Consider the following 26,199-nt stretch of genomic DNA (forward strand, 5'->3'; position numbering starts at 1 on the left):
CTAACATCCATGCCCATCTTCCTCTACTTTTTTTTTTGTGTGTGTGTGTGAGGAAGATCAGCCCTGAGCTAACGTCCACGCTAATCCTCCTCTTTTTGCTGAGGAAGACTGGCTCTGAGCTAACGTCTATTGCCAATCCTCCTCCTTTTTTGCTTTTTCCTTCTACTTTTTTTGTATGTGGGACGCCTGTCACAGCATGGCTTGATACGCAGTGCGTAGGTCCACTCCTGGGATCTGAACCTGAGAACCCCAGGCCACTGAAGTGGAGCTTGAGAACTTAACCACTATACCCCCAGGCCGGCCCCTGTTTTTTATTTTTTAAGATTGAGTAGAAGTAGTTCCTAAATGTTTTACCCACTCTCATGCTTTCTATGTACCTGGTAATCTTTCGGCTATAATAAGCCAACTTATTCTATGGCTGCATTAGACATTTGGGTCAGTTTGAAAGTATCACATGTGTTTCTTTTCCGTGCTTACCACCCCTTGTCACGAGTGCCCTTACTCTCTCTTTTCCAGTTCCATCTCCTACCATGTATTTTCCCCTCTTACACACCCTCTCCTGCCCCTCTCCATGTCCACCCCACACTGAAGTGCACCGTCTCGTCCTGGAGCTACCCTGGGACGCATGGTCTCACTGCTTCCTCTGTGCTTTAATGAACACACGTGTGCGCACATACACACACTCATAGGAAAATGGGATCTCATATACTTATTACTAAGTATCTTGATCTGTTTCACTCATGGTCATTCCTCTGGGACATGTTAATAATTATGTAATATTCAATGATGTGATTGTACCACAATTTATATAATTTTCCCACATTGATGAACATTCAGCCCCTTCCCCCCATCCTCGTATATCTCTCTTTCCGTGGTAGCACTTCTATTTCTAAAGTATAATGAAAAAGCCTTGATTCTCACCTGCAGAACCACAGCCCTTTGACTTACAACAAATAAATACACGCTGGTGTCACTTTCCAGTGGGCTATAACCAAGAGCCCTCTCTGTCAGACAGAATGAGAGGAACAGCACAGTCCTTTGGTCTTTGCTGTATATTCCCTAAAAATATACTGAGGTAACAGTGTGGCAGGGTTGGAGCGAATCTTGGAGAATCTGTGATAGTGCCACACTGTTTATCATCTTTAAAAGCATATTAAAACTTTTACAGTTTAAACATAATTGAGTTGTTCATTTTAATGAATAAATGGAGCCACTATGAAGCTGTAGTTAAATGGCTATTTGCCATTGTGAAAAGCTGTGAAAATGTTAAATTAAGCTGACTAGCAGTTTTTAGCTTGTCTTTTGATTAATTAACTTGTTTGGGGTAGTGTGGAATGCATGTGTGCATGAGCACACACACAGTAGGTCTCCTTTTGGCTCCAGGGCTGGGCCACTTCCATGGTCTGTCTGTAGAAGCCGAGTCCTGCCTCCTCCCTGGCTGTGTGGTGGGAGGCAGTGTTTTGAATCACAAATGGAATCATCAGCACAGGTTGTTCTCCACCGTCATTTGGAAAGAAATCTATAAAGAAACGTTTTAATAACGCCATCTCACATAAATGGAACTAGATTATAGGTTGCCAACTCGATTCTTAATAGAAGGTAGAACGAACATTTTAATCAAATTCAGTGTTCCCTGCCACAATCCTAGTTTTCCATAAACTGATCAGTCCTATTAACTGTGGATCTATGAAAGTAACCTGGTTGCTGGAAGTCGTACAGATTGCACATTCAATTCTGAGATTATCCATGACACTTCCAAATTATTTTAGTTTATCAGTGTCCTCATAAATATCCATTCCAGGCATGCTGTAACTATAAAACTATCCTTAAGGTTTGCAGAACAGAGTTTTCTGAGGGCATATCTAATTGCCTCTCCCAAAAACTCAACAGGGAGGGGGAAAAGCAACAAATTCCATTTAGCCAAAGCATTTTTGGTCATCATATAAACAACAGTAGGTAAAAGCTTGATAGCAGGTACTTTGCCAGAAGTACAAATTGACCGCTAACTTAGGTTACAACTTGGGTTCTAACTTAGTTTAGCAGAGTCAATTTTTGTAGTGCCCAGATAAGAAGTAGCCTGGAAATAGCTCCTTTGTATTGGTGCCACAGCTAGAGAAGAGGGAGGAAAGAGCTTCCAGCTGTAGACAAAGTCATCTGTCTTTGATACTTACTGAAGAATCAAGTCTGTGTGTTGGTGTTTCTTCCTCTCTTGTTGTATCCCCACACCTAAATCCAGGACACAATATGGTCAGAGTCTTGGAATTACCATTATGGGGCCTTTGGGACTTTATCTGGAAAAATATCAAGGGAATAGTTGCTGCAGTTTTAGCAGAAAGTTTTTTTGGTTTTTTTTTTTTTTTTTACAAATAATCTTGCCTGGTAAACATGTTCTAGAAATAACCATTGAGGTAGCTGCTCCGTGGCCTCCCTTTTTCTCTGGAGTGTGCTGTTGAGCTCATGAAGTAGAACATTGAGCCTTGTCAACTTAAGTCCCCAAATTTTACATGACAGTGTCCTTGATCATGTCTTCCACTTCAGGGTTCTGCAGTGAACTGGGGACCCTCTGACTGTGACCCTCGTTGCCAAGGCACGTTGTTGGTAGTGAACATGAGAGATGGGGTGAGCACAGGGAGAAGTTGGGCTGAGAGCTTTACATCTCAGCCCAATAACAAGAAAACTACACCTGGTCAAATATCTGGAGGTTCAGAAGATCCTGATGAGGGAAGATAGTACCCAAAAAGAGGCAGCTTCCTTTTGTAACCTCACGTAAGAGACTAGTCCTGATTTGGCCTCTTGTTTCTTTTACACCCTCCCAGGAGCCTTGGTAGCCGTGACTGGCTTCTTGTTTCTGAGCCCCCTCTCATAGAGTAGCACCCTTTTCCCAGTTAGAAGTCTTACATGCAGCATCCGTACATCCAGAACTTCCCGGGATAGCACTGACCTCAAACGTCCATCTCCTGTCTCGTTGCCTGCATGAGTCATTGAAACATCCTTGCTATTCCAATATTTCTCCGCCCAGACTGCATTTCTCAGACTGCTGCTTACAAGCAAAAGTGTGTCAGGAATCCTTTTGTGATCTAATTTGGACTGTCCAAATATAGTCATTCTTTACTGGACGTGTCTCTAAACCCAGAAACTATCTGTGCTTCATTCATCCTTTAAAGAGACACAGTCCATATGGGAGGATTGGGTAAATACAGCCTTGGTTATCATGCTCCTTTGGAATTCTGACCCCAGATGGCCAGGTGACTTCCTGAGCTTGGGCAGTTGAGATGTCCTGGTTGATCCTCTTGATTATTTGCTACTGGTGTGAATGCAGGCTTCCTAGAGAAGAGACTATATTTTTTCCCCTGAAAGCTGTAGTGTACAGACCCCTAAGCTGATAAAGAGTTTAGGAATAAGCTAGGAGAGCATCCCTGTGGCAGCTATATTGAGAAGAAAATATTCATAGCATTTCTCTTATAGATGGTAACATTTGACAATTTGAAATAACTTTAACTTCCACATGGTTTGACAGTAAAACTTAACAACTAAAACAGATTGTCATATTTTTCTCTTTCCTTATGGTCACGTTAGCAACGACCCTTTATGTTTAAGACTTCGGGGCTTAGAACTGAGTTCTTTAAGATTTCAGACCCCATAGCTGTGCAGGGTTTATTTCATAGTAAATTTGAAGCTTTTGGAAATCTGTTGGTATTTTCCAGACGCTAATGTTTTCGGTACAAATAGAATTAACTTACTTTGTCTAGAACAAATAATTATCTGGGTATACATTACTTTATTAAACTGATCAGCAAACAAATGCATGATATTAAATAATAATGATTTCTTACACAAACAGCCATCAGTGGCCTATGTACATACCACGCCGGGCCTACCCTCAGGCTGGGAAGAAAGAAAAGACGCTAAGGGACGCACATACTATGTCAATCATAACAATCGAACCACAACTTGGACTCGACCTATCATGCAGGTATGCAGATCGCCATACAACTTAAAATCACAAGCAGTAGAAGCCGAAATGTACATGAGCTTCGTGTTCCTGATATTTACATATTGTTCTGAAGAACCCACGTTTAAGAAAATTTTTGTCACAAAGAAAATGCATTACTTAGGCATATTTGCCTAAGGAATAGTTTGATCCCCAAATCAGTCTATCCCTAGATACATTTTCAAAATGTGACATGAAAGATATTTTCAAAGTAAGAGCCTATTACAATGTGTAGCTTCTCTGCCAAGCCCCCCTTTTTTCTGAGGCTGGGTTTTATGCCGGGCTGGTGATGCATTTTTATTTCCTTTGAATGTGTTTCCCTATCCTTTCCCCCATTATTATGTTTAATCATTTCCTCCATGCTTTAAACAGGCCAGACCTCTTATTATTGCTGGCTGTGTTGTTGTTTGGGTCCACACTCCTAATCATAAACACAAGGAGATCCTCATATGAAGCTAACTTGTTTTTGCCTCCAAAATAGCTTGCAGAAGATGGTGCATCTGGATCCGCCACAAACAGTAACAACCATCTAATCGAGCCTCAGATCCGCCGGCCTCGTAGCCTCAGTTCGCCAACTGTAACTTTATCTGCCCCTCTGGAGGTGAGAAGGCTACCTCATCTAACTGGGGTCACGTCTATCCTGTGACTTCTCATTCTCTCTTCTCTCTTCACTTGGACTTCAGTCTTGCAGCCACCTTGCTCTCTCTGATCAGTCGTGTGTTCGTGGTGAAGGGTGTTCTTGTGCAGACTTACTACGTGCTTCTCTGTTCCGCCCAGTTCACACCCCTGGACTCTCTCACCTGATTCTCATTCTCATATGGCTGAGGCCATGGTGACTTGTGCTGGACGTGGGCATCTCTTTTCAGAACTTTCTCCATTCTTGTGTTTTGCTCCTTATTGCCTGCTGCCTCATAAGACTTGCATAATAACTCCTTCAAATACCAATGCTTATATTGAGTTTTAAAACATAGCTGTTGCTTTGATCATTTTTTTTCCTTTTGACTGTAGGGTCTTTCATTGTGCGAGCATATGTGTTTCTGATGCATATCTGCATCTCTAAATCATTGCTGGGCATCTGCTTGTGCTCTCTCCTGTGTGTGTGGTTTTAGCACCATCCCTTAACATCACAAATGTCAGCGAGTTAGAGAAGCCAGAGAGTAAACGTTTGAAGTTCTAAACTTGACTGTGTCTTAGAGATAGCTTTGGGTTTCTCCATGCCCTGGGTTTAAGATGCTGATAAGTGGGAATGGATAATATCTCTTCCAAACTGTGATATAAATGTCATGGGTAACAGCTATGCAATTCCAGGTGGTTGTCTGTTGATAAAGATTTTTCTTTTTGTGCTCTAAAAATTGCCGATCCATTGTTCATTAGACTGTGAGCTCCTTAAGGGCAGGGACACGTTTTTCTCCACCCTCTGTAAAATCTCCATCCGTGATTCTCAACATAGAAGAATATTTTTGGTGTGTACCAAGTAGCTGTCAAAGGATGGTGGTTATAAGTACTTAATGTTGTATGTTTAACCAGTAGAAAAACTCAAAGTTAGATTGTTTTAAAAGTAAAAGAATGACAGAAACAGGTTTTTTTAGGCACTTCCCCCTTGTCCCTCTCCAAAGAGGAGCATTCCCTGATACCCAGGTACATTTTAACACATCTGGAATAGCACATGGTAAGAGTTCTAATGCTCATTATTATTCCTTAGGGTGCCAAGGACTCACCCATCCGTCGGGCTGTGAAAGATACCCTTTCCAATCCACAGTCCCCACAGCCTTCACCTTACAACTCCCCCAAACCACAACACAAAGTCACTCAGAGCTTCCTGCCACCCGGCTGGGAAATGAGGATAGCGCCAAACGGCCGGCCCTTCTTCATTGACCATAATACAAAGACTACAACATGGGTAAGGTTGCTGCTTTTCTTTGGCTCCATTTTCATCATGAGGTCTGGCATTAATTCCTTGTTTCCTTCCTCAGTATTCATTGTACTTGTAGAGAAATTGCACTGACACTGACGCGTGTCCCCAGAGGTCTCCTCAGCCCGCATCTCGACTCTGCACGTACAGGCTTGTGGGACTGGGTGACTTAACAAGCACAGGCGTATGGCCATCTGGTATTGGCACCAGGGTGGATGCATTTTCTTCATAGCGCTCCTGGAAAGCTCTAGTTTGGACAATTTACCATATTTGGAAAAAGAGGTAGTGCCCATATTGCTAGGATTTTCATGTTACTGCTTCACATCTCATGGTGCTGTCATTTTATTAGGAACTTGAATCTTTTTTTAGAATAATTTTTGTCAGTTTCTTTTTCCATTTTTATTGATGTTACCCATTTTTATTTGACTTGTCCTTTTAGTTTTTAGTGTTCGCGTCAGATTAGTATCTTACACACTTCCGTGCTACATTTCATACCTTTAATTGTGGGTTGGGAGATAGACTGGAGGACTTTGGTTGTGAATTTGGTAGCTCTTTTTGGTGAACATTTTGTCGAAATTGGTCTTTGTTATCACACTGCGCCTCCATGTGCCCCGGAATCGTGCGTAAGGACGAACCTGTGTGTTGTATTAACTTGGGCAAGATGAGGTTAATCAAAGGTGCACATGCTTACCTTTATACTCTTCTGTTAGTTCTTCATTTCTGTAGCAGGATCAGTGGTGGGTTGTTTAATGGAGCGTATAGTTCTTTTAAAAGTCGGTATTTTTCTACTCCATGATCTCTAGACCTGTGATTAAACTGAAATTGGTTCTCTGGTTTCTGACCATTTCTGAGGGCTACAGAAGTTCTGTTTTTCTTCTGTCCCTTGTATCCCCCATCTGATTGTCTGGGTACAGAGGTTAACTCAGTCCTTCCAGCATCTGTGTTACTTGCTTAGCACTGATATTCTGTGAAAGCTCATTGGGTTTTGGTGATTGTCATTGGCCCTGGCTCTTTGGTTTTGGACCAGCAGTGAACACATGTTTTAAATTCCCATTTCTAGTGAAGACACTGAATGTGTCCAGTTGGGAGAAGAGCAGTATTGTGTTAAGGAAGAGGCCCGAACCAGAGTAACCAGGACTGTCATTTACACTTTGCCCATGGTGTGATTTTAATTTAGTCTCTTGAGGATTGGACTAGGTGGCCTAGAGGGCTCTCTCCCTAAAAACCTGTGGATCATGGTGCAGCATGCTTCCACAAGGACATTCTCAGTAGGACTGTGCCTTTTATTCTAGGACATTTAACGTCGTTGGCTCCTGCCACTGAATGCTAATAGCCACCATTCCTCCCCCTGCCCCCATCACAGTGATAACCAGAAATGCCCCCCACATTTCCAAACACCCCTTAGTGAAGGACATTCTAAAAGTTCTTCCTATGTTGAAGTAAAGGAATAGCCTGCCAAGAAAATTTATCATTTAGATCTAGTGACACTCATTTGGTAAACTCATAACAACTTCTAAGGTATGTCATAACATGTAGCTTTGTTTGACTCACCTTTCAGTCTGAAGATACTATTACAGGTTTGTGGGCAAGTTGAGAGTGAGAGATAGGCAGCTTTTTGGAAAATACAGTAACAGAGATTGGTTTTTAGGTCTTTTTTCCACATTGACATAGAACCTGTGGCTGCCCAGCTAATGTACCCATTTCTACTTACTACAGCATTGCTGTGATTTCAAGTCCTCAGCCAGAAATGGGAGCTCCAGAAATAGGGGGTAAATATTGTAAAAGTAGATGGATTAGTGTATGGAGCCACTGTGGCTTGCCAACATAAGCTATGATTTTAGTAATTTGAACTAGCTTAGTAATCAAATCCTCTAACCTTTTCGCAGCCTTTCACGCCACAACTTCAGTGTAATTGCAGCTGGGCAAATTTTAATTTAAATAGCACCAGCTTTATTTATTGCCTACATCGTTATTGAATGAAACCGAGTTTGAATTTCCAGTTGTCCCTTTCTACCCAGATACTTGTTACTGACTAATTTACTAATTTAAAATTTTAGTTTTTTAAAACAACATTTTGTTGCTGCTGCTGTTGTTGAAAATCCTTAAGGTAACAACTGGAAATTCCACAAGTTACTACCCTTCTTCCCTAAACTCAGATGTGCTGACAGCTGCACTATCCCTGCCAAACAAAGGCCTCTGCAAAATGCTCCTGTGGAAGGCACACTCCAAATTGCCTGTTTATTTTGACAAAAGATGGAGGGGTGGAGGGAACTATAAAGATAATTTTCACCTTAAAATCTGTTTTGAGTTGGTTTGGGATTTGCTTTGTTTGTTTTCTAGCAGAGGGAAGGAATAGCATAGCTATTCTTAGATTTGAGGATTATGATACAAAAAGGAAGAAAAACTGGTAGGACAGGTTGAGCATAGTGGAAATAGTCCTCCTTCACCCGTCAACCTGTGTGCTCTTGATTCCTGTACTAACCAGGAGTATGAAAAGGTTCAGGCCAGCATTTCCCTTGTATACATTGATAGAGGAAAATTCTCTTTGAAGTCTATTTATAAAACACAGCCTTTTGCACACGCGAATAATGGAGGCTGGAATAAAGTGTGACCACATCCAGTGAGCGTCACTTTGTTCCCACTTGGGGCGGGCGGGCCATGGGTACCTGCTGGAGGCCACCAGGAGACTGAGGAGAGACTACAAGAGGCCTTCAGCTTGCCCGTTCCTTCTGCTAAGGAAGCTGCTCGAAGCATGTATGTAAGAGTATATTTATGTCTTTTACCAGACAAAGCATGGGCTTATTTTTGTAGCAAGAAAGATCATACCTTAATTAAGTTTCAGGTTTGTTTTCGACCCAGGTCCAGACTAATAAAACTCAGTGCAGCCCAGGCACAGTTGTTGATCTCTTCCAGGATGGAAAAAGCACAGTTGTTTTTGAACCAGCCAGCATTCCCATATTTTCTATAGTTTTAAATGATTCTGCTAGAAAACTTTTTTTTTTTTCCCTTAAGATGTTGATCTTTGCCTTCTGTTTAAAAACTCTGTCAACTGTATTGAGGGAAACAATTATGAAATATTGAAATAATTGTGAAATAGTGAAAAAGAGTGCTGTTACTATGCTGAGGAAAGGTAGAAACGACCAAGTGTGTTTGCATATTTTATTCATTTATATTCATATCATTTGAGACCTCATGGTATTCCAAGTTCCTGTCAGCCCTGAAGTTGTCATAATTCATGTTGGGCCATGGCTGCCCTCTGCTCCATCAGCGTGGGGGGCCTGCCTCTCCGTTGTTCAGGGGATCCAGTGGGAGGGTGGGTTCGGTAGTGCCCACTAGACTTAGCCCTCGGAGCTTGACGGGTGGCAGCTGCTGCCATTATTTTGATTTTTATTTGTATAATAAAGTAATATGACCCCTGAGGGCCTCTAAACTTCACATTTTATGAATTCTGGGTTTCCATGCAAGGCCATTTAGCAGACCTGTGAAACTGAGTTTATTTTATACTTCATGCCCCCCACCCCCTTGGCACTTTTCTTTAATTGTAGCTGCTTCTTTTTTTTTCTTTTTTTTAAATCACCAGCTTTTTACCAAAAGAGCTGATTGTCTTTTCACAGTAGCCTGTGTGTGTGATTCCAAGGCAGGGCCACCCTTGCCTGGAACGTCCAGAAGCCCCTGCCCTCTTCCATGTCATAGGAGTCTCAGGCTCTCTAAACCTAGCATGGCCGGTGGCTATGGGGCCCAAGGGTCCCCTGTGGCGGTGGCATTACCTGGTCCAGCTCAGAGTAGGCACTGAGTGGGTAGCTTTTGTGGAGTTTAGTGCTCTAAATGTTACCTCTGTCCACGATTAACCTGTCACAAATGTTTACCAGATTATCAGCTTCTTGGACCTTCCACACCTGAAATCTACTTAGTGTATCTGTGTACACTGTCTGTGTTCCAGTATAATACAGAATATTAGACCAATTTTATGCCTCTAATTACCCTTTAGAAAGTCTGTTAGTGAGGTTCAGGGTCAATATCCATCATAAACTGCTAACGTGATTTCTTCAATTAAAAGTTTACTACAGTTAACAGAAAGCAAAGGTTGAGTTTATGTTTTGATTTTTTTGTTGTTGTTTTTTTTTTTTGATTCTTGCCAGTTCCAAAAATCTGTCACTGTTATAATCCAGTGATACTAACAGTTTATACGGTTGATTTGGGAAATTTTTTTAACAGCTTTATTGAAATATAATTCACGTCGTACAGTTCACTCATTTAAAGTATACAATTGAATAATTTTCATACCATTGAACAAGATGTGCAACCATCACCATAATCAATTTTAGAACATTTTCATCACCCCCAAGGGAAACCCCATACCCCAAAACTCAGAAAGTGAGTTTTATTTTCCAAGGTTTATACCAATTATTTCATTTTCTTGTTGACTTGGGAAAATGCTGAGGCAGAAAACCGTTTAGTAATTTTAGAGCAACAAAGGCTTTAATATAATTGAAATAAAGGGTTTTTTTGAGGTTAATTTTCAAGGTGGTTTTTTTTTTAGGGTTTTTTTTTTTCAATCCTAGGCTTATTTGGTTGACAGTGTGTTATTCTGAGTTTTATCATTTGTTTTCTAATCTTTAGAGTTTAAAATATGAATTCTCTAAGTTACATTGCATTTTAATTGGGTCTGTAGAAGAGAAAGGCAGTGGGTCAGCACCTTTGGACGAGTTCTCATTCTCTCTGAAACTCAGCTTCCTCATCTGAAGCAGCAGAGATCATGTGCCCAGCCTCCTAACAGGGCACTTGCAAGATCGTATGTCTGACTGTTCTTTGTAAATTATAAAGCATGACCGAGGATGTCAGAGTACATATTTCTCTTTTGTTGGTTCTCTGTGGTATCTTATGAACCATATCCCTTAAGGAAAATATTTTACAGACTTTTAAGTGTTAAGACATAAATGAGAATCTAATCTGCAGAACTTGATCAAGAATCTCAGTAAAAAAAATTCTGTAGTAGGGATATGACCTTATATGATGAAGCCGACTAACTCGGGCAGGACATGACTTGACAGTCAGACCAGATGTAGATTCTCTGCTCTAGGTCAAGGAGGGGTGGACAGGAGCAGCAGGAAGCTCGAGTGCTGATGGAGGGGCTCGCTGCCCTCTCCCAGAACTCAGGATCCATAGGGAGATTTACAAACTACTTTCCCCACTCCCTCTCTGGGGAGTAGAGCCTGGTCTTCACTGGCGCCTTCCATTCTGGTTTCCATAGTAACGTCATTGCTGGGTCCCTCTTCCTCTTTGCTTGCTCAAGGTCTCTGGGAAATGGTTAATCTTTTGCTTAAGTATTCTTATTCTCTTCTAACATACAGCTCCAGAAGGGAAGGAGCCAGTAACTGCACACAGAGAGTCACTCTTAACATCTTTTGCTTTTTACATTTTTCTTGCAGGAAGATCCACGCCTGAAATTTCCTGTACACATGCGATCAAAGGCATCTTTAAACCCCAATGACCTTGGCCCTCTTCCTGTGAGTACACTGGAGACATGTAGACAATCTGCAAATGTTTATTCGTTCATCTGCCCCATGCTGGTGGAGAGGCCCTATGGGCCTTCTGTTTCTCCAGGCTTTTTGGGTCCCATTGGTCTGTAATTTCTTAATGGAATTGAGTGTATGGCTGAATTCTAGTAGTACATACAGGTCATACAACACCCAGTTGTGAGAGAGATTTCTGAATTGCTAGCTGCCAGTGGAAGGCAGACCTTTAACTAGGATGTAAGAGGCATTCTCTACAGGTGACAATTTAAGCAACATGGATTTATTTTGTAACTTAGCAACCACTAAGTTCTATCCATATAGCTCATTTAGTCATTGGAACAAAAATATTAAAAACAGTGGGAGAAAAAGGCATAAGTAATCACAGAAGGTTTCTATAAGTCATTTAGCCTGCAAGTATTTTAAGTTTTTCTCCCTCACTGATGACCATTTATAAATCTAATTTTTCATCAGTTTGTTCTCTGTTAGGGCCCAAGTGGGAGTTGACCTATTTACTCCAAATTGGATTTTGAATGAAACTTTCACGATGCGTCCTCCTCCACCCACCCCCAATTAAAAAGCCTTACAGAAGCAGGAAAGTGAGGAGACTCTAAGACGATTTTAGAATGGTGGGGGTGCTGGGAGGTTTTGGTTGTTTTCCAAGTGTAAGAACCTTTCTTTTGCCTGGTGTATGATATATTACGGCTAAATTTGAAGCTGGAAAGGTTAGGGTTCAATCTTTATTCATCAGGTGATATCCCTCACTCTCCAAATCTTTTTGGTTCCTAGGTTTAGATGGAAAGAGCCCGGAGAGTATCTGGAAATTGAGTTTAGAAAGTGCAAGAGTGCGTGTTTTCTGGATCTGTTAGATTCCTGAATTTCAGATAGTAGGTAGGCACAGTACAGATAACAAGGGCATATCAGCCTTATCTTAGAAAAATTCTCCGAATCTGTTTAGTTCCTGGCTCTGATAGTGAGAGGTCGTAACAGAGAATATTGGTATTAGATTGTTCAGCCACCTGATCACAGGAATAAAGCACCTGTCTCTAACATTTTCATAGTAACCTTCCCCCCGCCTTTAGTACTCAGTAAATATTTATTTAAATGAGCTAGTCAACCCCAAACTCAACTGTTCCACAGACGCTGAAGTTTCCCTTTGAAGTTTTTAGAATAGCAGCCCGTTCCCTGTTCATCATACAGTGAAGGCATCTGAGACTGTTGAACCGTGATCAAGTGTGTTGCTAGATGTTGTCAAGAGTTTGTAGTTTCTTCTTAATGTAAAAATGTAGCCTAGCAGGGAAGAGTAAGAAGGTGTCCTAGAGTTTAATTTTGCCTTTGATTTTGGAACTGCTGACTAATGTTCGTATTCTCTCTCTTACCCGCTAATACTAGCCTGGTTGGGAAGAAAGAATTCACTTGGATGGCCGAACCTTCTACATTGATCATAGTAAGTAGGCACTGTTATGGGCACACAGGTACTGCAGGTAAAGGGAGGGGGAGGGGAATTCAAATATTATAGTGAAAGCTTTGTCGTTTTACTCTTTGTCTAGGCAGCCAGGTGTTATGTGGAGAGAGTGATACCAGAGAATCAGTGCCCTCGTACGGTACTGTGCATTCACCCCCAAGTCTGCTTTAAAGTAGCCCATCGAGCTTTCACCCAGTTCCATCTTGTGACCTATTAACTTATTTTTTTAATTCCAAAAAAATTTTTTGGTTGATGACCCCTTGACTTTTGCGCTTTTAATAAATACACTCTGGTAATAGAAAATAAGATTAGAAGTGACGACTGAGTCCAAAATCGATGTGTGAGCAGTGCGTGAAGCAGCATGTCAGTTTGGTAAACATTGCCTTGAAAGGTGTCATGGCAAGATGCCCGCTCTGACTTATTTTCTATTCATAGCATGTCTCCTTGCACCCGACACACTAATATATATGTAGCTCTTTTCTTGAAATTGTAGTCTATTTGCTGCAGCACCTATGAATAAATGTGTGGTTTCTCATTTCAACTAAAAGTTAAACTAATAAAGGTTTGCTTTTAGCCAGTTTTTTTTTTCTTTTTTGAGGTGACATGTTCTCCATGGGATCATATTTGTGTATCCCTTGAAACTTCTAAAAACGTGTATTAAAAAGAAATCTTCAAATAGAGTTAAAGTTCCAGTCATGCGTGTGGTTTCGTGGTATTTTGATCTTTGTTTTCATTTGGTTCATGAGCAGTAAGTCTGCACCAGGTTTCCCCAGCCTCACATTTTTTTAACTAATGAAAAGTATGCCGAGGAGCCAAGTGCTGGGAAGTCTGGCCACGAGGAATCATCATATGGATAGGGCTTGTCACTATCTCGTAGATTTAGTGCATCTTCCAGGTGTTACTAAGCAACTGAGTGAACTGTGGACAAACCTTCACTTTTGGGCATGGGAGCTTGAGGGGTTATTAAAAAGTGGATTAAGCAGGAAGCCCAGCAGTTCAGAATTAAACCAAAGGTAGAAGTTCTGGGTGTATTGGGGGGGGTGGTCTACTCTTTGGTTTAAATTAGATATTGCAAGGTACATAGGCATAGTTTTTGTCTTTGACCAGTAAAAATACTGGTTTACCTACTTTTCAGAATTTTACAGGGAGCATAAAATTGCTGCCATAAATGCTTCAAAATGTGTATACCCCCACTTTTTTCTCTAATATACTATTTATTTATAATTCTACTCTTATCATAATTTGTTAAAATAGAAGAGGGGTCACACCCCTTTTTCCCACTAAAAACAAAAGTGTTTCTTTTTCAGTTTTTTATGCATTACAATTTCAGTTTTCAAAGATAGGTACAAATAATAATCATTTCATTAAAACCAGATGTTAACCAGTAAAACAACCTTGGTCTGCTACACACAGAGAACAGTTCACACGACACGGTAGCCATGTTCTGGCTGGTGATCTGATGTTCAGGTCAACCTGAAAAGAACTTGACGAAGTTCTTAATGTACTGCAATGACCCGAAAAGAAGAAAAACACTATTGCAAAGGGCCATCCTAGTATACATAGAAATAATAAAAATCGTAGACTGTTTTTCCAGTGGTGTGCATAGACGTAGTAAAATACACAGTAGATACATGGTGACTTGAAGTTGATTCATGGCGGGTCAGTGGTGACGGTGTTAGGATGTCGATGTCCTTGGTCAGAAGGCGGACAGACGGCCTTGAGAAGCAGCAACAGTGCCCCCCGCCGCGGGCTCGCCCAGCTCCTGTTTGCTGGGAGGCAGGAGAGGATAGTTACTTGCTAAATACCTGGGCAGTTCCTTAGTCCTTGTCAGTCCACCGGTCCCTCCAAACGCTCCTCTCAGTCGGTCCCGGTTCCTCTTGCCAGGACAGCACATGGGAGGCTCCTCTTCGCTCCTGCACGTGGAGATTGATATTTGCCTTTGCGCAGTCATCCTGAAAGGTTCTCTTAACCAGATAGAGTGTAAGGAAAAGATCTGTTTAGGAGATCCTCATTAGCTGTCAATGCAACATTTCTGCTGTTTGTCCCTATTTTGTCAAGATTTACTCAATGGAAAGCGATAAAGGCATACATATCAGTGAAGCCGAGTTCAATTCATATGCCTTTTCACCAAAATCCAGTCTGTGCAAAGCACAGAACACCTATAAGAGGCTTTACCAGGCTGACAGGTGCACTCCAAAATGGGTTTAATTATTTCGTAGATAACATTTAAGAATTTCCTTATCTTCCCAATGAGCCTCTCTTTCTAAAGAGTTCTTTCACATCTGACTTTCTAGCAAAATTCAACATCTCATTTTGCTGTCTGCAGGACAGAAACCAGGTCATCCCTATGTATGCCATTTTACTGTGAAAGCAGTCATCTTTTGAGTTATTCAGAGTCATCCTGTCTTCTACCATTGCTGGGACATGTGACTGCACACTGAGTGACAAAGACTGCAGTGCACTTGTCTTTTAAATAGGTTATTTTCTGCTTCATAAATTCTTGAGAAGTTAGACATTTTCAAGATTAAAAATATTCAGCCATCTTAAAGATTTAATTTCAGAAGAGATGACTGCTCGATACTGATCTCCTCTTTGGACTGCTTGATTCATTTGGTTGACATTTATCGACAGCTCCTAAGTCTCAAGCCTTGTGTAAAAGGTTAAGGGAAGGTCTTGAACTGAACCTCTACTTCTCTTAGGAATCATGTGATTCTTCTTGAAGGTATACCCAGCAGCTGAGTAATTGGCTGCAGGTATCTTATGTACAAAGCTAGAAGAGAAAATAAAATTCCAGTGATGCTGTAAAATCCTGTTTTAGTCTTTCCTGCCAGCAGTTTTACCAAATCTGTTAATAGCAGCTAAATTGACTGAATTTCTCATTCTTTGTCTTCATTCTTGTGCCTTTATTTGAAATATAACGTTTTGAAGATGAAAAGCAAGTTTAGATTCAAAAGCTCCAGGAAAAAATGGATTAACTGGCCACCATACATTCGTGTATTGACAATACTTAGCCGCAAAGTTGATCTCTATTGTAACCACACAGAAACTTGTGTGGTTCTGAAAGCTTAGGCTGTTTCAAAGGGACTTTGTTTTCACCATGAGCTTCATTCAGTCATTTAAAAAATTACATATTAGGCTCCTGTTATATGCTGGGAACTGTAGTAAGTGGTGGAAAGGGACTGCAGAGATGAATAACACACAGTCCCTGTCCTCGAGGGACTTAGCTTCTGGTAGGGAATACTAGGAGTTATTTAAGTGTTGTATTAGAGGAATGAACCAGTTGTTCTGTAGAAGGAGCAGAGGAAGAAACTGCCACCTTGCTAAGTGGTTGAGCGCCAGGGGTTGGAGCATGCTGCGAGAGGGCCTTATGGAATGGGTTACTTTTCAGATGGATCCCAAATGATGAGTAAGCTTCGGCCAGCCATGCCCAGTGAAGAGTGATTCCGGGAGGGAAAAGACCTGTGCAGGTGTAGAAGCTGTGCAGATTCTGCCACATTCAGAGAGACGTGGTGGGGTTGCAAATGGCCAGTGTGCCGAGGAGGCCAGCGTGACCCATAGGTCCAGCCGAAAGGGTCTGCCACATGTAGTGGCAGGTCGCTGCTGCAGGCAGGAGGGAGCTCCTGAGGGATTTTCCAGAGGGGAGTGACAGTGGTCAAATTTGTTTTTTAGAAACATCCTTTTGGGGCCGGCCCGGTGGCTTAGTGGCTAAGTGCGCGCACTCCGCTACTGGTGGCCCGGGGTTCGGATCCCGGGCGCGCACCAACGCACCGCTTCTCCATTCATGCTGAGGCCGCGTCCCACGTACAGCAACTAGAAGGATGTGCAACTATGATATACAGCTATCTACTGGGGCTTTGGGGAAAAAAAAAAAAAGGAGGAGGATTGGCAATAGATGTTAGCTCAGAGCCAGTCTTCCTCAGCAAAAAGAGGAGGATTAGCATGGATATTAGCTCAGGGCTGATCTTCCTCACCAAAAAAAAAAAAAAAGATCCTTTTGAACAGTGACTGGGTTGTGATACTGTTAATCGGAAATAGGATAGATGAACAGTTTTTGGTATTGGAAGATTATGGGTTCAGTTTTGGTAGAGTTGGGTTTGAGGTACCTATGGGAAGTCAGGTGCAAATATCAAGGATGGAGCTTGAAGTTGGATATGGATTGAAGCTTTGGGAGTCCTCATGTGTAGGTAGTAGTTAATTTATTTTCTTCTTGATACAATTATAGTCCAAGGCAGTTTTCACTCAGCTGTATTCTGTTTAAGACTTTACCTCTACTTTCATTAAAATGATTAAAATCTGGTATAGACTTTGAAAAATTCCTGGTATGGTCACTAAAACCAAATTTATTAGTTATTCTTATCAGTCCACTTATAGCATATACAGGAAATAAACAGAATCAATATTCTTACACACGTGATTTTCTTTTTTTTTTTTTTTAACCAACTCAGATTTCCTAAAACTCCAGAGACAACCCATCCTCCCCCGTCTGCCCTCCCCTTATCTTTCCTGAGTCCATCCCTACCCCCACACACACACACACACAGTAATCCATAAGGTCTTGTTAATCATGCACCGTCACAGTTCCCAAGTGATTCAGTGCAGCTGTTATGTGGGATCACCTGCACCATTGAAGTAGTGGTTACAGGTGGCATGAACCAGTCTTGTTGACATTGGCTCATTTGGAAGAAAGAAAACCACTTCTCGCCACCTTGGCCAAGAGGGGAACCTTTCTCTGGAATGTTCTGCTGCTGAATCTAATTCTCATTTTCTGGACTGCCTTAGCTGCTTTGATTTTGGGATGCGTATGAATGACACATGTAATGGATTATTCATTTTTTTCAATGTAGGATTCTTGAAAGCAGTTTTCAACGCTATAAGCAAAGAAAAAAATATTTGAAATGAGAAGAATCGTGTGTGTGTGACTTTTGGGGGACTGAGCTTTTTCTGCCTTTCTTTCAGTTAAATGAAAATCAAGACCAAGTTATAAATCCTTGAAAGAACGGGGGTTTATAATTGAAATGTTGGCAGATTGCTTGCCTAAAACAGCGTGAATAGATGGTTTTTCTTTAGTGGTGCATTTTTGATTGAGTGTTTTTAAAACTAAACAGTATGTGGGGGGTTTGCCATGTAGACAGTAGTTCTCTTCTAACCCTGAAGTACTAAGTTATTATCTTTGGGGCCGGGGTGGGGACTGGACAGCTTTTGAAGAATCCAGAAATAATTATAAAACATTTTTGACATAGAACAGATTTGAACTAATGTTCTGATTTTTTTCTTTTTAAACATTAATTTTCAGATAGCAAAATTACTCAGTGGGAAGATCCAAGACTGCAGAACCCAGCTATTACTGGTCCGGTCAGTATTCTCAAGTTCTGACTCTTCAGTGTAATATTTTGGTTGCATCTAAACACAGATTTCTCATATATTACTGCTTACCTTGGTGCTGAGGGCCTGGTGTACTTGAGTGGCTTAACATTACTCCCATCTCCTTACCAGAACTTCCGGGTGACGGACAGCTGCTTTTGCCTTTCATTATAAATGAAGAGAAAATGGTTTGCTAATGGTAGCAAAACTAAATGTTTTCTTTTCTCCTTTATAAAAGGGTAGATTAAAAGTATAGCTATCAAAATATCCTCTCTTGCTTTTTATATGACACAAACTAAGCCTTATATTTGTAGAGTTTTGTCATTTCTTTAGGCCAAGGGTAATACATGCATGCTAACAAATTTAAACTATATTCTGAATCTCTTCCGGCTCTAAAAATCTGTAAAAGTTTGGGTGAGGTTATAGCTAACTTCTGGAGCTAGCAGAGTTAAGAATCTTTATCTCTGCTGACCCACTAACTTTCTCCTGGTCTCCTCATATATGTCAGGTGGAAAAAGAATCAGTTCTGCCTTAGGTATAGTGTCCTCTTAAAGTACAGCCGCACACTATGTTCATGGGAATAGTGAGGATCCCGCTGTCCTTCCGCAATAAGGGACACTTGGGATCAAACCCCTGTGAGGAGTCTATAGCATGGGGCCGCACTCATCAGCGTCTTTTTGCAGTGGTTATATGAGTGCAAGGAGATAATCTGAGAGTACAGGAAATGTACTGGGATCAGCAGAAGACTGCAAATTTAGGACTCTTTCGAAAACTGGAGGAGCAAAAGGAAGTAAAGTTTGTTATATCGAGTGCTGAACTAAGAGGCCAGTAGGTATATTTAAAATACTAATTTCATGGCTTTAATCTGATGCAGTTCAGTTAACGTTGAATTACAAAGATAAGTCCACGTATTAAAAGATAATACAGTGCAAACCTTGAGACCTGACATCCCTTTAGTTATTTGTTGGATTTGTTCAGCTGCTTCGGTGCTGTTTAATCCCAAGTGCCCAGTAATACCTGGGCTAAAACAGACAGTCAGCTACTTTTTATGTAGCTGAACAAACAGTGCCTCACTACCATGGCTTCCTTTGGATATATTCAGTCACAATAAGTTGTTAGAATAGTATTTTTCCTTCTATATCATAAGAAACAAGATAAATTCAAGAAATAATACTGTTTTCAAATGACAGAGGACTTGAGACATGATCATTCTGAAGCCGTTTCAGATATTTCTATCACTTATTGATCTTCTGCCTTCACTCAAACACTGTTAGTTTTTATTAATTACTATGGAAAATAATTTAGCATCATAAATCCAGGTAGATTTGCCCCAAAGAAAGATCACTATTTTTTTCTATTAATAAAAGAGCCTTGTTAGTAGTGATATCTCTTTCAATAAGAGCGTATGTATTTAGGTAATTATCAACTTAGTGTAGGCATCTGGACTTTATTGTCACTCTATGACATAGAGTGACAATAAAGTTCTAAATGTTTGGTAATTGCCATAACAGTTTCCTTCTCTCCTTGGCTTATGACTTATTGAGAATGTGCTTTTTAGTTTCTGAGTGTGAAGGGTTTTTGCCTATCCATTTCCTACTGATTTCTAATTTTATTGCATTGTGGTCAGAGAATATTGTCTATGGAATATTGATTATCAGTTATTTGAAACTTCCTTGGAGGCTTGGTCATTTTTTGCAAGTGTTCTTTTTGTGTTTGAAAAGAATGTTTCTTCTGTCTTTGTTGGGTGTAGAGTTCTTTATATGTCCGTTAGATAAAGCCTGTGGTGTTCAAATTATCTGTTTCTATTACTACTTTTTTCCTGACTGTTATATCTGACCAAGAGAGTTGTGTCAGGATCTCCCATGGTGCTGGTGGCTTTGTCAGTCGTTACCTTCACTTTCTCTTCATTGGTGTTTGCCTTGTATATCTTTTCTATCTCTAAACTAGCTGGGTTTTTTTCCTGTGTTCTTGCCTTCTATTAGATTGCTAGAGTACTCTTTATTTTCTTTCTTTTTCTATACTTTCTTTGAAGTTATATTTTCTATTTTTGTTTTAGTGCTCACATTAAAGTTTTTAATCAACATACTTAATGTCAAAATCAATCCCTCTCTGCTGTCCTCCTGGATAATATAGGATTCTAGGTAACTTGAAGGGGGCTCTTCCCACTCCCACTTTCCACTGTTCAGTGGAATTTTAAAACTGCCTTGTCTTGAAACTTTCCAAATAGTCATTAATAGTTTATCTTTTTTTTCCAACAGTCAATGCTCATTTAATTTACTTATGTGTAAACAAATGTCTTTGTCCACCATTGGTCCTGGCATCTACTTTTTTCCAGGTTTCTTCTTAAGTATAACCTCTAGTTCGTGGTTCTCAAAACATTGCCTACAGATAGCAACGTCAGAATCATCCAGAAACTTGTTAGAAATGCAGATTTGAGGGTCCCAACCTAGACCTACTGAAAACCAGCAACTCTGGGGGTGGGCCCAGCGCTCTGTTTTAACACCCCGTCTCAGGGATTCTGATATCCACTCAAGTTGGAGAACCTCTGCTCAAGGAGCAATTTCAGTGAGAGTCTGAGAGTGGTGTAAACTCTCTTAGTCATTTGACCTTTCTGTGAAATGATAGTTTAGCTGATTATAGAATTCTTGGTTAACAATTATTTTCCTTCATTACTTTGGAGATATTCTTTTGTGTCTTCTGACCTCCATAACTGATGTGGAGAAGTTTGTCGTCAATTTAATTGTCATTTTTTGGTGGGTAAACCTCTTGTTTTCTCTGGTGATTTTGAGTTTTTCTGTGTCTCTGATGTTCTGCAGTTTTAGTATCACGAATCTAAGCGTGGATTTCTTTATATTTATTCTGCTTTCAACCCGTGATCCTTCAGTATGAGGACCCTGTCTTTACTCCTTTCTGGAAAATTCCTTAGCAGTTATTTCTTCACATATTGCATCTTTCCTGTTCCTTCTGATTTTCTGTATCAGTAACTCCTCCTGGGGACTTGATTCACCTTCACATTCTGTCTTCTCTCTTAGCTTTCCTATTTTCTAGCTCTTTCTTGTTGCCTTATTGTGGGCTCAGCTCTTCCAGTTAATTCTTTCTTAAGCTTTTCATAATCTCCTCTTTATCAGTGCGTTGTGTCTGTTGTTTCACTGACTATATTTAATTGCTCAAAGTTCCATTTGGTCTTTTAATTTGCTTCATCTTTTTGGTTATTGTTATTCTGTCCTTTTCTTTTCTTTCATGTCTTTATTTGTATTTGTAGCTCTTTGATCATTCTTAAAATACTTATTTCACAGCCTCTTTCAGATTATTCTATCATCTCTGGTCCTAGGGGCATTAAATCTCCTACTTGTTATATCTGTAGATTCTCCTCAACGTAGTTTATTGCTTAGTTCAGTTTATAATTAGTGTGTTTGTGCTCGTCTTTGTTTTCTTTTCCTATGGGGTTTTTGTAAGTCCTGACCTGTATTTACTGTTACCTTCTTACCTTGGTTCATGCACCCCCAGTTAGTATAACTACCGACCTCATACACACTTTCCTGTAGGCTTGGACTGTTTATTACAGGTCTGTTTCTTTATGTTTTTCTCCCATTTATGGTCCTGGACAAAAGGTAAGCTTCTTTACAACTTTCCTGGACCGGTGGGTAGAGTTTCCTTGTCTCCTTTTCAGATGTAGGTTTTAAGCAGGGAACTCTGTTCTCACTACCTAGATCTTACTGACTGTAGGCCAAGTTCCGTGTCCCTGTGTGAGGATTAAAACCCAAGCCCAGGCACCTGTGTCTAAGTCCGGTGCCCACTTCTCTAGTTTTGAGTCTTTCTGCTTCTCTGGTACCTAGAGTTCCTCTCTCTTTTTCCCAAGTTTTAAAAATATCTACGCCTTAGGGAGAGGGGCCCCTTTCTGTGGCAGCTCAGCACAGCATTCCTGTCCGTCAGTGTGTGCTCTGTGTAACAGACGTCACCATTAAAAGCACTGATGAAGTGCTGTCCGTGCTTGCTGCTCCCATGAGTTCTCTCTCATGCTGTGTAAGGCCTTGTACTTTTCCAAGAACTTTATCATCAGCTGCTTTGAAACTCATGGCAATCCCCTCAGGAAGGTAGGGAAGATGTTGTTATTCCCAATTTGTCAGAAGCTCAGAAAGCTAATGGTGTTGCCAGAAGTTCCAGCAAACGTCAGAATCAGGCCTGGAGCCCCACGTGTGCCGGCCTCACCGATGCTCCATGTCAGGGGCGAGCCCTTCTCCCCAAGGAGCTCCAGTCTCAGCGGGACAGGAATGACGTGAAGACACTTAGAGCCAGCTGACACAGTGAGGCAGGTTGTCATGTTGTTCAAAAAGGAAAGCATATCTAATAACGAGCAAAAGAGCTTTAAAGCAGGCATGTTCATTTTATAGGCGTATTTTACAAGTTAAATTGTATGTGAGAAAGTAAGATGCCAGATTTTCAAAAGAGATAAGTAATTCGGCCTGTCGAATACGGGAAATAGACCACACACGCAATTTTCTTCAGAGGCTGCGCCGTATGGATGTCTTTGTCCTGGTGCATTGTTGAGAACTATAAAAACCTACTCTTATTCCATCATAAAAACTACCTCTAGAGGAAAAACGATAAGTATTGGAGGAGGACAGTGATTTTTCAGCTGTCATCCATCCTTCCCCAGGAGAAGAAGGACCAGAAATGTCCCAGCATCTGATTTCCAGCCACACATAGTCAGCACCTGCCAGGTTACAGGTCAGACAAGGGAAGAGATATCGCAGGCTGGGGGAAACATTTTGAAATACATTTTTTGGGAAATTTGTTATTTAAGACTATTGAACTTGCATTCACAAGGGTGAATCTTTAAGGCTTTTTTCAACGTTTTTGGAGGGAAGGAAAAACAAAAAATAATTGCTGGGACTCACAGGTTTTTGAAAATGGAAGATCCTTAAAGTTCACGTAGTCAAATCTTTCTGCTTAACTGTGATGAAATTCCGTAGTGAGGTTATGTCACAGAGCCAGCTGGCAATAGGGTCTACCCTAGAAGTCAGGTCTTCTACAGCTGGTGTGAGATAGTGAAAGGAAGGAATTTTTTTCAGCTGACTTTCCCTCTATCACAGTTAATCATAGCTGAGAACATCAGCCAAACCCTTACCTTCTCGAGACTTGGCACCCACTGTTCCTGTCATGGTGTGTTCCCTCCTCTCACTCTGATTTCTGCTCAGATTCCCTTTCTCAGAGCTGCCTTCCCTAACTACTCATATAAAATAGCCTCGTCGGAACTCTGTCATTTTTCCCTCATAGCATTACCACAATTTATTCATTTCTTTGTTATTGCGTATTGCTCACAATAGCTTCTAAGCTCCAGAGGGAACAGGGAAAGAAATCTTTGGTTGATGTACCATTATTTCTCTAGCACCTAAAATGCCTGGCACAGAGTAGGTGCTCAAGAAATACCTGTTGAATGAATCAGTGAATGAACCACCAAAGAATCAGTGAATAGACCAGATAGAAAAATCTTTATTATGGGATACAGTGTTGGTAGAGCAAAAAAGCATGATCATGTCTTTATACAACTTTGTATCCTTTTCCCTGTCTTAGTGATTGTCCAGATATTGACAAAATTTCTACATTTTCTAAAATCAGAATTCATACATGATTTCATCAGACTAAACGCTGCCCAAAATAAAAAGACATGAGTTCAAATCTAATGTTGAGTGGAAAATCAAATCAAGACTGGCTTAAAAACTAAGAACAGACCGTAAGATAGTATAAATTTTCTTTAGAGTGTTCTTAAGAGATAGTGACATGATGTCTTTATTGCTGTTGAATTACTGAGCAGAACGCTGAGATGATCATTGTTTTCTCTAGGAGTGGTTCTTTGTTTTTGCTTTGGCTTAGTTATTATTCAGGTGATTGTGTCTTAAAACAGTATGAAGGAGGGAGGCTTTTGTTCTTCATTTCTCCTCTTCCTGGTCAGGAATAAGCATGGTAAAGGTGTAAGGTTTGGAGTCTAGAGACACTTTACTAAGGTTCAGTATATTTTATTAACTTAGCCCAAAATGATATCAGCAGAATATTCTTGCCCAAATTCATGCTATTTCATAAAAAGCAATGAGTTGTTCTGAGTGTGAAGCTGTCACAGTTATGTCCATGTATATGCAAAAGCCAGTCCTTTCTGCTTCATAAAAAAAATTGTAAGCCTTTTCAATTCCTGAAGTCAGGGCTGTGGCACTTGGATATTGTAAGCTGCTTTACAGCACAGCAAGTAAAGAATATTTAAATGACTACGTTAAAATGTTACCACTTTGCCTGAAGAGGTTCCAGAACTTTTGAATAATGATAGTTAGCTCAGTTACTGAGCCCACTCCTGTGGTACCGTCACTCTACTTCCTAGATAAGGCATTCCAGATTTAAAGAAATCCTTGCCCAAGACCACTAAATAGTAAGGGGCAAACCTTGTGACTCATAAATGGAGGACTTTTCCAGAATGCCGTCTACCTGATTTTATGTTCCTTGCAAGAGTATCAATTCACTTGGCTTTCTGCTCATTATATTTCCTCCCAAAGACTTTTAAAGCATGATTAGTCTTTTCAAAATGATAGTGTAGGTCATTTTGGGTTGTGTGTTAAAGTATCATAGCCAATAACTCTTACCTAACCTACAGCAAAAAAAGATTACACCCTGACTCATATTCAGACAAAAGTCACTTGGAAAGTGTATTTAGTTTATGGAGGATATCCCTGAATGATTGCTTGAATATCAATAGAGTTGTTTGCAGGGACAAAAGCCCTATTCAGTGCTGATTAGCCTTAATCATTTCTAGAACTTTCCCATGTGCTATGTAGACGTTATGTAAATTTCACTAATCATATGGAGAGTCAGAATTTTAAAGTTTATGATTCATGAAATTCTCTGAATCTTGGCTCAGTATACATAAAATTTCAAGTGTGTTGGTTACATTATCTATATTTATAAATTTATCTTTCAGGCTGTTCCTTACTCCAGAGAATTTAAGCAGAAATATGACTACTTTAGGAAGAAATTAAAGAAACCTGTGAGTAACTCGTCTTCCAAAAATGCAGTTTTAGTTGTTTGTAAGTTACCAGTTAACTTCCGTGAGAACAGCTGGTTTGTTCCTTTTGTGTGTCTACTAAGATGTTACCTTCCTTTTTCCACTGCACTGTGATCCAGCTGGATCTTCAACCTGAATTTTCTTTTTAAGAGAAATGGTAAGTGAAGATAACTTAGTATTACATATGAAATCACCCAAAGGGTGATTTCATATGTAATACATAAAAAGATAGAGATGATTTTTATGGGATATAAAATAATTCAGGACCTAGTAAAAAAAAATCTGGAGAAGCCTATCAATTGCTTGTGGTTATCATATTTGATAAAACCTAAATACTTATTAGAAAAATGTTCAAATCCTTTCCTTTAAGTTGAAAAGTATAGTTTAATTATAAATATTAATATTTATAATGTAAATATATTTATAATATTTAATTATAATATTTGGTGTATTAAGACCAAGTGTAATTTTTGGATTAAAATTCTCACTGGGAAACCCTATCTGTACAATTTTTACGAAACTGAGAAACCCAAAAGGCTTTTTACAGGCAGTGTTTTAAAATTATGGTGTTATATTTCCTACTGACACATCTTCCCACATTCTTCAACATTATGTCTTCTGTTTTACTTTCTGATTTCACCTCTCCGGTGTAGGTTTTGCCTGTTTTCTCCTCACTTTGTGTGTTCCCTGTTGTTGCACCAGTCACCATTTCTTGGCTCCTTCTCATTGGGAAAGAGAGAGTATCGGCCACAACTCGGATCATCCCGGTTGGGCTGTGCTCCATCACCATCTCTCGCCGCTCCATTCCCTCAATCCATGCCTCATTTTCTGGGCATCTGCTATGGACAGGGTCCTGGGAATGCAAAGATGTGTGAGACATAGTCTCTGCCTCGGGGAGCTCCCACTTAG

General features: G+C 40.3%; 1 protein-coding gene across 5 annotated transcripts in view; it reads left to right on the forward strand.

Moving 5' to 3' along the window:
• The window catches only part of NEDD4L (NEDD4 like E3 ubiquitin protein ligase), a 337,348-nt gene that overhangs the window by 277,567 nt on the left and 33,582 nt on the right, over positions 1 to 26,199 (forward strand). For all 5 annotated transcript variants that reach the window (XM_014781457.2, XM_004422576.3, XM_087439274.1 and 2 more), the window contains 7 exons: positions 3,842 to 3,973; positions 4,473 to 4,592; positions 5,694 to 5,891; positions 11,333 to 11,410; positions 12,809 to 12,863; positions 18,175 to 18,233; positions 25,207 to 25,272. In XM_014781457.2, coding sequence (XP_014636943.1) covers positions 3,842 to 3,973; positions 4,473 to 4,592; positions 5,694 to 5,891; positions 11,333 to 11,410; positions 12,809 to 12,863; positions 18,175 to 18,233; positions 25,207 to 25,272 — 708 coding nt within the window. The remainder of the gene's footprint in view (positions 1 to 3,841; positions 3,974 to 4,472; positions 4,593 to 5,693; positions 5,892 to 11,332; positions 11,411 to 12,808; positions 12,864 to 18,174; positions 18,234 to 25,206; positions 25,273 to 26,199) is intronic.

This window comes from Ceratotherium simum, chromosome 14 (genome assembly GCF_057802395.1).
Source record: "Ceratotherium simum simum isolate JZ-2026a chromosome 14, ASM5780239v1, whole genome shotgun sequence".
Lineage (NCBI taxonomy): Eukaryota > Metazoa > Chordata > Mammalia > Perissodactyla > Rhinocerotidae > Ceratotherium > Ceratotherium simum.